The 14,913-nt window shown below is 37.9% G+C and overlaps 1 protein-coding gene across 2 annotated transcripts in view; it reads left to right on the top strand.

The window, feature by feature from the left end:
• SP4 (Sp4 transcription factor) overlaps nt 1-7,933 on the top strand; it is a 76,406-nt gene extending 68,473 nt beyond the window's left edge. For both annotated transcript variants that reach the window (XM_066353822.1, XM_066353821.1), the window contains exon 6: nt 4,525-7,933. In XM_066353822.1, coding sequence (XP_066209919.1) covers nt 4,525-4,772 — 248 coding nt within the window. In that variant the 3' untranslated portion in view covers nt 4,773-7,933. The remainder of the gene's footprint in view (nt 1-4,524) is intronic.
• The last annotated feature ends 6,980 nt before the right edge of the window (nt 7,934-14,913 follow it).

The raw sequence follows: 14,913 nt of genomic DNA, 5'->3' as shown, positions 1-14,913 counted from the left end.
AAAGGAGGTTTGGATTCCCTGACCTTCCCCCATTCCTATGGGGGAAGGGTCAATGCTCGCCAGGTGTAGGGAGAAAGGAATTAAATCTTTTCTTAGGCTGATGGATCGTTTGCAGGCATTTTGTTCCCATGGAAACCACCCCTCCCCTCTGAAATCATGAAATTAATGTATGTATCTCTAAACAAAAGGTATAAACTTATGCCGTGATGTCAGGTTTTCTCCCCTCCCATGTATAATTAGGAGTATATAAACAGCCCCTGAACTGTTTTGGGGGGCTGCACAATTTGGGTCAGTTGCCCTGTGTCAGCCATATGCGGCCGGCATATTTAATAAATTTCCTCCTTTAATAAAACTTTACAGGCCCTGGCCAGTTGGCTCAGCGGTAGAGCATCGGCCTGGCGTGCGGGGGACCTGGGTTTGATTCCCGGCCAGGGCACATAGGAGAAGCACCCATTTGCTTCTTCACCTCCCCCTTCCTCCATGTCTCTCTCTTCCCCTCCCGCAGCCAAGGCTCCATTGGAGCAAATATGGCCCGGGCGCTGGGGATGGCTCCTTGGCCTCTGCCCCAGGCGCTAGAGTGGCTCTGGTCGCAGCAGAGCTTCGCCCCTGGTGGGCGTGCCGGGTGGATCCCGGTTAGGTGCATGCGGGAATCTGTCTGACTGTTTCTCCCCATTTCCAGCTTCAGAAAAATACAAAAAAAAAAAAATTAAAAATAAAACTTTACAAAAACTTATTTGGATTTATAGGCCTCTACTGTTAAGCCTAATCCGGAGGGACTCGAAACACTGAAGACACAAACAAAATCCATCGATTATACACCAAAGCTTTATTGTCTAGCTTGGTTAAGCGGCGGCAACTCGGACAGAAATCTGAGGGAGAGCGCACCGGCCCTTTGTTCTACCTAGTTTTTATAGTTTTGCAAGCAGGAAGTATAGAAGCAAAAATTGCAATTAGGAGCCCCTTACCACTATTGGTTATAGTCATATGTCCTTTAACATGATAGGACCATGTTCAATTTGCAAGCCATACATCATTTTGGAGAAAACAAAATTTACAAGTCAATACAATGATAGAAAGATGTTTCTTTACGTATTAAGAGACATTCGTATATTTTCTAATGTTTATCCGCTATCTCTTTGTCCAGAGTCACACACATTAACTATATGCATTCATATGGGAGAGGTAGTTTCCGTGGGGGCAAATGCCCGCAAATGGCTCATTACTATAAGAAAAGGTTTATTTTGGCTTTTCTCTTCCTGCACCTGGCTAGCCATTCACCCCTTTCCCCACAGGTGTGGTGGATTGTCAGGGAATCCATGTTTTCCTCCCCTTTGCATTTACAATGCAATGCCAAGGGCCATCCTGCTTGTATGCCAGTCACACAGTACAGAGATTATTCACAAAATTTCTCTGCACACCTTAACCCAAATTAATAAAATGTTCTTTAAGCCTCTTAAAATATTAATATCGATTCTGTAGCTTTTGGTACTTTACAACACCTGCGGGTGAGGTGGCGCAGCGGCTCCTCAGGGCTCCTCACTACTAACACCTGCGGATTTGTAGATTTAGTTACCTTACAACAGTATTGCATGTTTTAAAATTCTCAAGGCACACCATTTGAAAATACCTGTCTTACAGAAAAATTTTGAATTTGTCCTTGACATGCTTTGGGTACTTGTAATGAAGGTATTTCACAGATCTTGAACTATACAGTATAACAGCTATAATTTATTTTCTTACTAGGCTTTAATTTTTTTAAGGGTGTATCTTATGTAACTGTTTTCTATTGCTGTCATAATAAACCACCGCAAATTGAGCAGCCTAAACCACATGCATTTATTATATCACAGTTTCTTTAGTCCGCATTTGAGGAAGCTCAGCCTCGGTCTGCTTAACATTTTGTAGTCTAAATCGGTGTCAGCTGGGGCTGTGCTCCTTGCCCAAGAATTTGCTTCCTACATCTTTGACTCTGGCAACCAAATTCAGCCTTTATTTGTTGTAGGACGGGAGCCTCTGTGTCCTTGCTGGCTGTCAGCTGGGGCTGGTGTTTTTGCTTTGGAGGCTGCTGATGTTTTTTCTCCCTCTTCCCCTGTGGCCCTCCTCCAGCAGCAGGTCAGGTCCCTCTCAACTTCTGACCTGATTTCCCTGCTCCATCTCTGCCTGCAGCTACAGAGAGCTCTCTGCTCCGGAGACTCCTGTGCTAGGGTTAGGCCCACTTAGACATGTCTAAATAGTCTCCCTGTATTACCTGTAACTGTAGCTAACATTTCTTTTGCCATGTAGTAAAACATATTCACAAGTTCTAGGGATTAAGGGAATGGATGTATTTGGGGGGAGCCATTCTGCCTACTGTCAATAAACTAATATTAACCATTTTGATAAGTAATTGTACTAATTACCAAAAGTATTACCCTACTAAGAATAACTATAAACTAATTTAAAATATAGCATGTGTAATTAGTACAAGAATTCCGTTCCTCCTGGAGATAATGTGTGCTAAGAGTAAGAGATTTAGAAATTCTGACATCACAGAACACACACTTCTGTGGAAAAGGATAATAAACTGAAGTATCATTTCCCTAATGATAGTTTAATTGTACAACATAATTATTTTGAGATTCTGGCCATATTTCTTGAAATCAGTTGAACAGCCACACTTCTTATCAGGAGACAGACTTGGTAGACCGCAAACAAACCGTGTCACATCATTTCCCATTTATCTTGCATTTTCCATGCGGCAGGCAGGGATTTCTTTCTTACTGAAGCTTAACCAGAGCCCCACGTGGTTGCTAATAAGGTCTCAAGATCATGAAAGTTTCTTCAAGTCAGAGATTCTCACTTGTTCACTTTTGTATTGCTGGTGCCTGGCACATTGCAAGCGTTCTACAAATATTTGTTGAAAAGTGACTGAGTTCATGAACACCCCAGCTGACAAGTGCTCGTTGAACAGCCACTGTGTAGGCTGAGCACCCAGTTGGTCCAGCGCTTCCTGGACCATACCGTGTTGTCAGGCCGGCGCCTCCTGAGTTCTGTCTGGGTGTCCTTGCCGCGTTACTGCCGAAGAACAGCGGTCTCTGGTTGCACTCTGGTGATGCAGCATAAAGAGCCCACACTGAAACTGGGTGCCTTGAATTCTGCTTTGCTATTAATAAGTTGTGTGATTCTCAAGCACATTAGTTTCTGGAGCCTCAACTTACACATGGATACAGTGAGAATGTAAAATAAGATCTTTAAGATATTTTTCAGGTTTAAAATACGTAAAGAGAATTTTTCTTTTGAAAGCAAATGGGAAACTTGGTCCCATTTCAAATTTGGTCCTTCAAATTGGTCCTAAATTTGTACTTCAAAATTGGTCCTAAAATTAAACCCTCATTTAATTATTTTTCATCCTTGTCTAGGTATTAGCATTCATAAATGCAAATCACTTTTATCTTAAACCTTAGCTGCTTTTATTTTTAATGTCTTTGAGAATTTTGTATAAACCATTTATTTATCCTTTAATTTTTCAAGACTGAAAGAGAAAGAAAAGTTCAATGAGATACTGCAAATACAATTAAAAAAAAATAAAAGCAAACACATAAAGAAGAGGGGAAAATATCTGACATGGACAAACTTGAACAGATAGATTTTCTATTGGTAAGTCAAAGTAAAGTAGGCCAAGCAAAGAAGTCAGCTGAACTGAATGAACTTTATTATCCAAGTCCTCCTGTCAGGCTGAGAAGACCTTTCCTTCCCTTAAGTTCCAGTCTCAGAAGCAAGGACTGAAGATACCAGCTGTTCCATCGTGGATGTCACAATATACCACTTAACCAATATTTTTTTACCTGCTCAATCTGTTATACACAAAATTGAAATGGCCTTTTTCTTTTGTTACCAGTTAGTTAGTTTTTATTCCAGAATGTAGAAGTGGAGAGTTTCAGTAGAACTTCTTCTGTGTTAAAGAGACCATAGATAAGGTCACTTTATACCAGAACCTGACAGCTTTATTCCTTGAGACCTAACAACTCTGTTAGTTGAAATGCAGTGTTTGCCCGATTCTCATTTTTGCCTTGTGAGGACTCAATACACTACTAAATTATTAACTGATTTTATTTGAAATTGTTCTAAGATACTTTTATGCCTTTAGGCATTATAACAAAAACCCAGACAGCAGTTCTCAAGGCAGAGTGTGTGAGCCTCCCACACTGTGTATTAGTACACCTGCGAGAGGCTGTAAGGGTCATCTGTTGGAAACCCTCTTATTCTGGAGATGGGAAAACGGAAGCCCAGAAGGGTTATTTTACTTGCTTCAGCTTTTACTTGGTTCTTAGCAAAACCAAGACTTTAACGTGCGTCTTTTATTCCCAGTCACGTGCTGTTGTGTCTCCTGCATTGCACTGTTTGTTTGATAGCATTTAAAAATAAAAACAAAGTAGTTTGCACCTAGTCAAAAGTTAAAAGTGTAGTATGACCAGAAGAGAAATTATTTAAAATAATTTTGTTCAAATGGAATGAATTACTATTGTTTACTATTTTTCTGTTTAGGTGAAAAGAGATTTGAATGCCCAGAATGTTCTAAAAGGTTTATGCGGAGTGACCATCTCTCCAAACACGTCAAAACGCACCAGAATAAGAAAGGTGGTGGGACAGCTCTTGCCATTGTTACCTCGGGAGAACTGGACTCGTCTGTCACAGAGGTGCTTGGCTCCCCCAGAATCGTCACAGTTGCGGCCATTTCTCAAGATTCAAACCCAGCAACTCCCAATGTTTCAGCCAACATGGAAGAATTCTGAAAAGTTATTTATAAAAGAGACCTCTAGTGCTGCACTTAAGTTTACACACCTTTGAAAATCTGGAAGTGGGCTGGTCAAGTGGATTACAGAGTAGGAAATCATGTTTTCATTCTTGGCTTCTTTACGTATTCCAAGATTTTGGGTCAACATGTAAAGTGTTTAATTTTTAAAAATACAAAAAGCAAATTGATATACTAGAAACAGATAGAAAAGTATTTCCTCCATACTCTAAGTTGTAGTTTTTTGGAAATTGTCATATAATGTTGAAACTGAACCTTCCCCTCTCTTCCCGCCATGTGTTAGCATGTTTAGAAAGACAGACTCAGTAGTTTGCAGGCTGGACCTTAATTGGACTTGTTGTCGTTGAAATACTTTGTTTTAAATTCAGTCAGTAATAATTTATGGATTTCTTTTTCTATAGCACAGAAAACAAGATAGTTAACTGATGATAGGGATGATATTTTATTTCCTTAGCTTGATTTTTGGAAAATCAACTGAAAATAGTTTTGGCCGTCTTTTCTAAATGTTAGACATTCTTCAACAGTTGAATTAGGTAAGTTCCAAAAAAGTAATCTGAGATGCATCTCAGATCTTTATTACCACTACATTATAGTAGTGTGTATGCAGACAATCAGTGAAGTTTAATTACTTTCTCCATTTGGAGAGACAAGAGGAACTTAGAGCTAAACCTTAGGTTAAATTTTAGATTGAAACCTTAGGAAAATACTGGGTGGGGGAAATGGTTAAAACAAAACTCATAATAGCTTCAGAAAAATTAAGCGAGACAACTTAACTTATATGTTAAGTTTTGAAGTTAGGATTGATGATATTCCTAACCCTAGGTTGTACCACAAAATTCATTTTAAGGTTTTATATTGGAAATGTTTGCATAGAGTATAAATCAATCTGTAGTTTCATATTCTGTAAATATGAGTTATGTTGACAATGTGCAAAATTCTTTATGCTTTGACTTGGTAGCCAAAGAAAGAATTATCACACTTTATTTAAGGCCAGCAGAAAATTATCTTGTAAGTACATTATAATTTCCATTTTCCTCTCTAATAAAAATTAGTCAATCCCATTTTATATTTAGTACTGTGTTAGAAGGCTAATGAGAATTTATGACACAGTAATGTCTTTATGTTATGTTAGTTACTGAATTTCCCCTAAAAAGACAGCCTAACAGATATGTAACAGGTATGATATTATGAAGCAAAAGTTATTTTTTAAAAAATCAGAATAATGTTAGTTAAATAAATGACTAAAAAAAATTTATTTCATTGTTTATGCAAGGGTCTTATAGGAAAGATGGCCAAAAGTTTCATATGAAAAATGTTTGGACTATATCAGTAGCTTAAATATTATTAGTAAGATATTTCCTATTTTAAAAATGTATTTACACAGAATCATAACGGAATTGGAATTGACCATTTGGAAACTGAAGTTTTTAACTTCTTGATTTATTAACATCATTAGTTTGGGAACTGTTTTGACATGTTTTCTCGTGCGTTCTCTATTATTTCAGGAAAAGTACTACTCATGCGAATTCTCTTCCAAAATTGTGATATTTCTTGTATTTTTGATGAAGGAGAAATACTGTAATGATCACTGTTTACACTATGTACACTTTAGGCCAGCCCTTTGTAGCGTTATATAAAACTGAAGGTCTTTTGTGCTTTCAGTTTGTATAAAAAAGCTTTGAGATTAAAGGAAAAAATTTTTACACTGTGGTTATAAATTTCAAGTTTCTTAAAGCTTTTGTAGACTTGTAACAAAGTCTTTAAATTTTAGTTGGATTTTGTAAATTGTTTTGTATATTTTATTTAATGTACTCTTAACAACTGATGTATCTGGCTTTAAAACATCAGAATCAGTTTGTTTTGTTTGGTACAGAGGAGCATTTGGTAGTGTTAATTTTAATTTTATTATATAGGAGCTGAAACATCAAATATATATTTTATCTATCATTATGCTACACAATCAGTGCTATAAATTTTTTTATGCAAAGAAACTTTCTTAATGTTTGAATCATGTTTTCTCAGAGTGACACTTTTTGTTGATAATACCAAGTATGAGCTCTCTGCACCATTATTCCATGATCCACTTTTAATGCATACCCATGTATGTATGCTCTTCAGAAATGGAAGTTAATTTTTAAGCAACAATGAGGCCTATTATAAATTTAACAAATTGAACCTGGGTAGCTTGATAGCATATAAAATATATTAATTTGTGTTAGCAGGTACACATTTCACCACTGAAATTAGAAATATTTTTGACAGTCTGTTCTGCATACCATTCTGAAGCCACTTTTCTGTCTTATAAGAATCGTAAATTTCAGTGCCCTTCGTTTGACTCAGTGGGATATAGCTGTTATAAGTAATAGGGCACAGATGTGCAGTAGAGTCTGGTTTAATGGCATTTCTCTTTTCATTCCCTTTCCACTGTTATAAAAATTTTTTTAATTGTGATTATCAGTGCGAAGCTATGTATTTATCATGGTAGAACTCCAGTGTTAGGCTAGTCTTTCCTTACAGTATCCTTTCTTTTGTTAGGTTTGTGTATGTGTTGCTGATTACATTAGAACTTGATGTTAAGTCATTATTTATCACACTCTCATGAGAGCAGTAATAAAAGTGTGTAATCTAGGAGAAAAAGTTAATTTGTCAAACTTAGATAAGCATGATGTTTAGGTCCTGTTTTTCAATTTTATAACTGTTTTATTGCAACAATATTTGTATTTAAGTCTTCATTTTAATGCCTTGTGGTGTTTTTTTATGCATGTCACTAAGTTGTCATCCCACATAAATTGATGTGCAGCATAGGGTATTAAATCTACGTAATGATTTTAAAACAGATATAGTTGATGGTAAAATGTAAATGTTTTGCAAAAATTCCTTATAAAAAGTTTTGTAGTAACATTTCACTTGTAAATTTTTTTTGTAAAAAAAAGAAAATGGAAAAAAAAAAGAATTCAGAAAAAAATCCTGTTTCCCATATCCTAGAATTTAGACACTTATTCTGCCAGCAAAGCCTCTGGGGCTGTAACTGACATTTTTACAGTGCTGATTTGTATAAAATTTGTTTTTTGTGGATTTGGAAATAAAATCATGTACAAGTTGTTGCCTGCAATAACAATTGCAAGTAACCTATAAAAATTCCCTTGAGTTTAACATGTTTCTTCATTTAATTATGTATACTACAAAGCAGCAATAAATTGTTTGAACTATCAACCTTCTTATCATGACAAACACTGGAAAGTAAATGCTTCTCATTAGAAAATTTATTGGCAACTCGACCTAATTCCTGGTGTTAAGATCTGGTCACCATTTCTCTGAACACACTGCCAAAGAACACCAATCCAAATTTCATGTTAATATGTAGCCATTGTCTAGGCAGTTATGGAAATTAAAATAAGATTTAGGCACTTTTTTTTTTTTACTTAAATATTTTAAAGCAATAAATGTTAGGAAGTTGTAGGAAGAGCTAAAAATGAAAACTAATTAAAATATAATTTAAGATGACAGAAACACTGAGAAGCAAGGTATGCCACAGAGATTCTACAAGTCTATGTAAGCAAAAGCTGTCGTCTTTACCTCTTGGGAGAGCCCTGCAGATCTCCTGAAGAACCTTACAGACATAATAACTACATTATTGTAACAACTTCGGTTAAATCAGATTTGCAATCCCAGGGCCAGATTAGATACAGCCAAGTGAGGGGTAGGGAGTGTCAGGCAGCAGGGGATGTACACTGGCCCACACCAGTGTTTAAATTGGTAGTAATCAGGGGCTGCGTAGTGTGTGGGCGGGTCGCTTTGCACAGCAAAGCCGGAAGGTAAAGACATGGTTGTCACAACTTGGTGTAATACTATGCATTCATAGATGACTGTGACTTCAAGAAACAGTTCATTGTTACTCTGTCAAGACCAAGAAGGAGTAAGTTTTTCAAAAGATGTGTGAAAACTAAAGATGTGTATTTCAGTTACTTTAAAAATGTGCTTGGAAGCATCAGGATGATACATAAATTGGGGAGGGGATAATGGGATAATGTAATTATAGAAAGTTAATTTGTTACTGGTTTTTAATATAGTAAAACCAGTTTTGATCTTGGAATTCTAGGTAGCACATAACGATGAAGAAGACTGACTCAATGAGAGAACACCATAAAAGTCATGTTTTTTTGTTTTATCATAGATTATTGATAATAAAACCATCGGTGTAGGAAAGTTGAATCCATGCTAAAAGCAACACTAATGGTGTACGAGTTTAAGGCGTGTATTTCTGTTCTTTTAATATTTGCTAGTTAGCATAGGCTTTAGGCTATGTTCCTCTTAGTAGCAATTGGCAGTGAAATCATTTGCTTTTGGACACCTGAGAGTAATCTTAGGTGCCAAGGAGTCTAAGAAAGAAAGAGGGAGATAAGGAGAGAAGCCTTGTAAAACCTTATTTTTGTCTAAAGTAATAGTTTATCAAATGTTAGGATAATTTTTCCTGGAATAAAAAGTGTTCCAATTAATAGGGTTAACTAGATTACAGAATATTAATAAATACTCCAAATTTTCTTGTGTAAAAAGAAAAAAAATATTGTACATTCCCCAGTTGAAGTCAACCAGAAAAACTGGGTGACAAAATTTTCACATGAATTTATATTTGAAATGTTACATGGAAACAAAATATTTTACCACAATTATTTTTTTTTTCAAGGAAAACAGCTGTGTTCCCCCCATTAACAGTAACTGAGATGCTGTTTAACTTTGTTCAATGGCAACATAACAGGGTTTTTTCTTGCCTATATTTTAATAGAGTTAAGTATAATACTTTTATAAAGATAATATGTATGCTATGTGTAACATTTTAGATCTATATCAATAGAATATTTGGGTTGGATTAGGAAGTTCAGACTTCAAAATAAAACGTTTGTTTTAGGGCCGCTGACAGAAAACCACAGGCAGTTCCAGGTAGGCGTAAATGTGCACACACGGCCTATAATAAATTCTGTATAAAGATTTGCGTCAATAGTCTCCATAAAGCTCCATTTTTATGCTCTCCTATTTCTGGGCATTAATTTGTTACAGAACTTAATGATAACAATGATTAGTAGGTTGGTAGTTTGAGTCTCCACCCGCTGAACAAATACTAAGTGTGTACTTTGAACCAGATGTCAGAGATAGACCAGGAATAGGACAAACATCCCTATTCCTGCCGTCATAGAGTTCATGCATACTAGACCTGAGCAAAACTTGAAGCGAGGAGCAAGCATGGCAGATCAGTACCCAAGGGCCAGCTGGGGGAGGAGGAATCCGGGAAAAGGGCTGAGCCCCAGGTTGGACCATGGCTGCAAGGCAACAGTCTAGAGAGGCCAGAAGGGCGGTCAGCAGGAGAGAGGTGAGGCGAGGTGGTTCGGCAGCATCTGGTAGACCAGTAAGCCCTGCCGTTGGGTTGCCGAGGCTGACTCACAATGCAGAGTGGGAATAGCAAAGCCCTGTGACCTCACCAACTGGGAGGAAGAGGAATGTGGTTTGGTCACTTGCTAGTCACACAACCTGGAGCAAATAAAGCTTTCTGCAACCTCTTTTTCTACTTGCAAAATGGGGATTATACCTCATAGGTCTTGTAAGAGGATCAAATAAGATAACTCTATCAAGCCCCTGACAATAAAGTTAATAGAAGTTATTGTTAATTAGAAGTTAACCCAAAAGATGGAGGGCATAGGACATTTCCCAGCTGGCCCAATGTTGAAATGCTTTGAAAACAGGCAAGAATACATTGAAAAGTTAGTTCTCAATATCGCATAAAGGAGGAAGGGAGAAATTTCAGTGGGCATTTATTAATTCAGCTGTGTTTTTCTCAAACTATCTGCCCGTCTATGAACTGGTATGTGCTCTATCTCAAAACTCTATGATGGCTATCTTTTCCTAACACTAAGCAAAATTCACATTTCAAATCTCATTGTCTAATTTTGAAATGTTGATTCCAGCTACTACTTGCCTATGTCATAGTGATAGCAGACAAGCGAACGTGTGAACAAAGCAAATCAGTTTGTGGAAAACAGTTGCTTGTGTGTTCAGTAACATATTTACGGATGTGTACATGTACAATTTTCTAAATTAAAAATCGCCCCTTCTGTGTAGAGAGATGGTTATTATATAAATGGACCTGAGGTTACAGGGCAAAAAATACTCTTATGTTTTCAACTTCCTACCAGATTGCGGCCACAAAAAGAAAATGCCCAATTTGGTGTCCGAAGTTTTTCTTATCCTACAACTTCCTCTTAGACATGGTTCAGAAAAGAAGAATAGGGTTAGGATGCTCTACATTTATGAGCTCCAAGCTACTTGTACTTAGCTTTTAAGAGTCTTTGTGGAAGAAGCCGGGATATAAACAAACAAGTCAGCCAGTCTGGCTTAGTGCCCTGCCAGACTCGGAGGCACCTCTGGCTAGATCTAGCTCTCCGCGTCCAGCCTTCCTGGCCGTGTGTCTTCCATGGTTTCAGATCCTCTTAGTCTGGCCCCTTGCGTTCCCAGGCTTACCTTTGAGGATCCTGGTTGTCAGTCAGTCCGTACATTTATTGAGCACCTGTGTGTGCCAGATTCTGGCACAAGGGATGCTTCTCCTCTTTTCTGCACTCACCCTGCCTCCTTGCCTCCCTGGATTTCTAGAGCGCTTGGAGATAGATCCCCTGGCCCCACTCTGGGACTGGCCAGTGCTTGCAGAGGTGGGGGTGCATTGTGCGCCTTTCGACAGGGAAGAGCCACGGCTCGGATTGTGTTGGGCCCAGTCGAGATGAACAGATTTCATGAAGAGATTTCAAGTCCGAGTCAGAGAGCCAAGAAGTCAGACCCTGGGAGTGAATGAAGATCAGACAAAAATAAATTACAGGGAAGAGGAGGAAATTAAACTTGAGCAGTTGTTGCAAACACCCATTAGGCTTTGAATCATGCCTTTCTAGCCGGTTGGCTTGGCTCAAATTGTAATATATATTATCCTGCTATGAGATATGGTTTAATAAATATTTTATTGATAGTAGTATTATTTTTGAGATGTGGAAGCCATAATAAAGTTATATTTTCTGCTGGTAAAATCATTCCTAGCTTGTATGACTTTATGTTGGAATAAATACACCAGTAATTCATGGTACTATATAAAGGCCAGCATGATCTCCAGGTGTTGGTCAACCTGACTACTTTGAAAACTGTGAGGAAAATGATCTGAAGGCAAACAATAAGCTCATGGAAAAAAAAAAAAAAAGATTCCAGCTCAATTCAGGAATATAGCAAATGATTACAACTTTTAACTTATGTCTTTGAAGCTTTATGTTCTGTTTTAACTTATTTGTGAAATTCATATATGTGTATGTGAAAAATGGGTGGTATGTGTTTGGTGAAATGTCATTTCTAATTCATAAGTCAGAATTAAATTTATAACTTACTCTGGTTTGTATTGTAGTTGCCTCCTCTCACTTTCTATAATTATGTGGATATAAAGATAACTGTTAGAAAATTAAGCCCTATTCTGATGATAATATGTAATCTTATTTTAATTATCGTTTTTATGGAATAAATCATGACTATTAGCAGGGTTTGGGGTCCTTTGGAAAAAGTCTCAGTTCTTCATTTGTTTTCTTGTTTGTTTTGTTTTTCAGAATACTGAGGATGCTAATTTTTTTGTGTAAGTATGTCCACCAATTTCCTGAGTAACTGGGAGTACTTTTATTCTTGTGTCCAATTGTAAACATAGATCTTCACATGAAAAAAAAGGGCGAACATACCGAAAGAATTTCATTAAATTGATCACTTTGCAGATGTAAAATATATTCTGTATTTTCAGGAAAAGTATTACCTTGTTAAACAAAAGGTTTTAAAAATATTAATTTTCTTTTCAATATCTTTGAGTTTATGATCTTGACAAATTCTCTAAAGAATTCATGCTATGAGAAAAGGTGATAATATCAGAGAATATATTCAAATAAAATATTTGTCTTCAGTTTTGGTTAGTTGGTTAGACTTAGAGCATCATCTCGAAGCACAGAGGTTGCTGATTCAATCCCTACTCAGGGCACATACAGGAACAGATCAATGTTCCTCTCTCTTTCTCTCTCTTATTTTTTATTTTTTTGTGATAGAGACAGAAGAACAGAGAGACAGACAGATAGGGACAGACGAGCAGGAAGGGAGAGATGAGAAGCACTAATTCTTTGTTGCAGCACCTTAGTTGTTTATTGATTGCTTTTTCACATGTGCCTTGACTGAGGGACTCCAGCAGAATGAGTGACCCCTTGCTCAAGCCAGTGACCTTGGGCTCAAGCCAGTGACCTTGGGCTCAAGCCAGCGACCTTGGGCTTCAAACCAGCGACCTTTGGGCTCAAGCCAGCGACCATGGGGTCATGTCTATGATCCCATGCTCAAGCCAGCACGCCTGTGCTCAAGCTGGTGAGCCCACGCTCAAGCCAGCACCCCCATACTCAAGCTGGTGAGTCCGCGCTCAAGCCGGTGACCTTGGGTTTCGAACCTGGGTCCTCCACATCCCAGTCTGACACACTATCCACTGTGCCACTGCCTGGTCAGGATCTCTCTCTCTCTCAATAAATAAATGTTAAAAAGAAAATTAATGGTCATATTTATGATTTAAGTATTTATGTCTCTTGCTAAGAAAAATGTATGATGTCTTTTAATGCTAGCATTGTTTAGATTACTTCCAAAATAAGTATGATATTTAAAATATCAACTCTCCTGCTTTAATTTTTTTTCTAGCTGAGCTATAACTTGGCCTAAAACACATCCAGCTTGTGAATCCAGAGGACATTGCTTTGTTCTATGACCAAAGTTTAGGCAGATTTCAAAGGAAGAGTTCATTAATCTAGTCCATGTTCAGTTCATTCCCCTTAAACAAAAGAATTTTAAAGTAATTATTGATTCTCTCATAGATACAGGGGTGACAAAGTATTTAATAATGAACACAGCACAGCATCTATCAATCAGAAGGGACGCTAGACATAGGGATGGAGCAAGGTCCCAAGTCCCTCCCTGTCCCTCCCGTGCCAGGTGTGTCAGAGAAAGGGTTAGCTGTTACAGCTGGTTTGCTACACCAACAGAGGTGATTGCTTTCTAAAATTCATTTTCAGTGATTTTTTTAAAACCTCGTAACTGTATTTATCAAATCTAAGACGTGAGCAATTCTTTTATATAAATGTATGTGCCGCTAAAAAAAAAACAAACAAAAAGCTCTGCCAGTTACACTATATGCAAAGCTTTAATATCACTTAAAAGTTTTGTTTTCCACTTATGATACAGCTCTATTAGACTTAGATATTTTCTCATGTTTCACTTTTGTACATATGGTACATTAGAAATGTAAATGAAATAGTTTCTTCCTATTCAGTGACTAACTCTTCAATCATGTTTCTGCCCAAGAGCGGTGGTTTTAAAACTTTGTCCATAAATTCTTTGATATTCCTCCCTTCAGTCAGAGTAGCCTCCCTTCCCCTCGTGTGTGGACTTAGTGACTTGCGTCTAATGAGTGGAATCAAGTGGAGTGGTTGTGACAGTGTGGCTTCAGAGACTAGGACACAAAAAGTCTCTGAGGCTTCCCTCTTAGTTCTCTTGGGTTATTCGCTTCAGGAGACATCAGCTGCCATCTTGTGAGCAGCCCTCTGGAGAGGCCCACGTCGTAAGGAACTGAGACCACTGGACAGCCCCCACCTAAGTGAGGTTGAAGTGGATCTTCCAGCCCAGTCAAGTGTTCAGGTGACCAGTCCCAGACCCTGTTGTAACTTCAACCCCATGAGAGACCCTGAGCCAGAGCATCCAGCTCAGCCCCTGCCACATTTTTGACCAACAGGAACTCTGTGAGCTAACAAGTGTTTGTTGTTTCAAGCTGCTACCTTTTGGGAGTTATTTGTTATGCAGCAAGAGATGACTAATACACCAAGAGTCATCAATTTTCAACCAGTGTCATCTGTGCCATTAAAAGCGTAAATGATGCAGCATTTCTTAAGTGAATTCTCCACTGTTACCTCCTCCTGCATGCTGGTGACATTCTGTTCTCCAAGTTTTGCTGCAGATATGTGGGCAGTGATAACTACAACAGACATGCCTTTCAGCAGACCACAGACGTAAGATACACCCCCGTTTCACAGATGTGA

This window comes from Saccopteryx leptura, chromosome 12, assembly GCF_036850995.1.
Source record: "Saccopteryx leptura isolate mSacLep1 chromosome 12, mSacLep1_pri_phased_curated, whole genome shotgun sequence".
In the NCBI taxonomy this organism is placed as follows: domain Eukaryota; kingdom Metazoa; phylum Chordata; class Mammalia; order Chiroptera; family Emballonuridae; genus Saccopteryx; species Saccopteryx leptura.
Note: the sequence above shows the minus strand (reverse complement) of the source record. Positions and strands in the feature narration are given on the sequence as shown.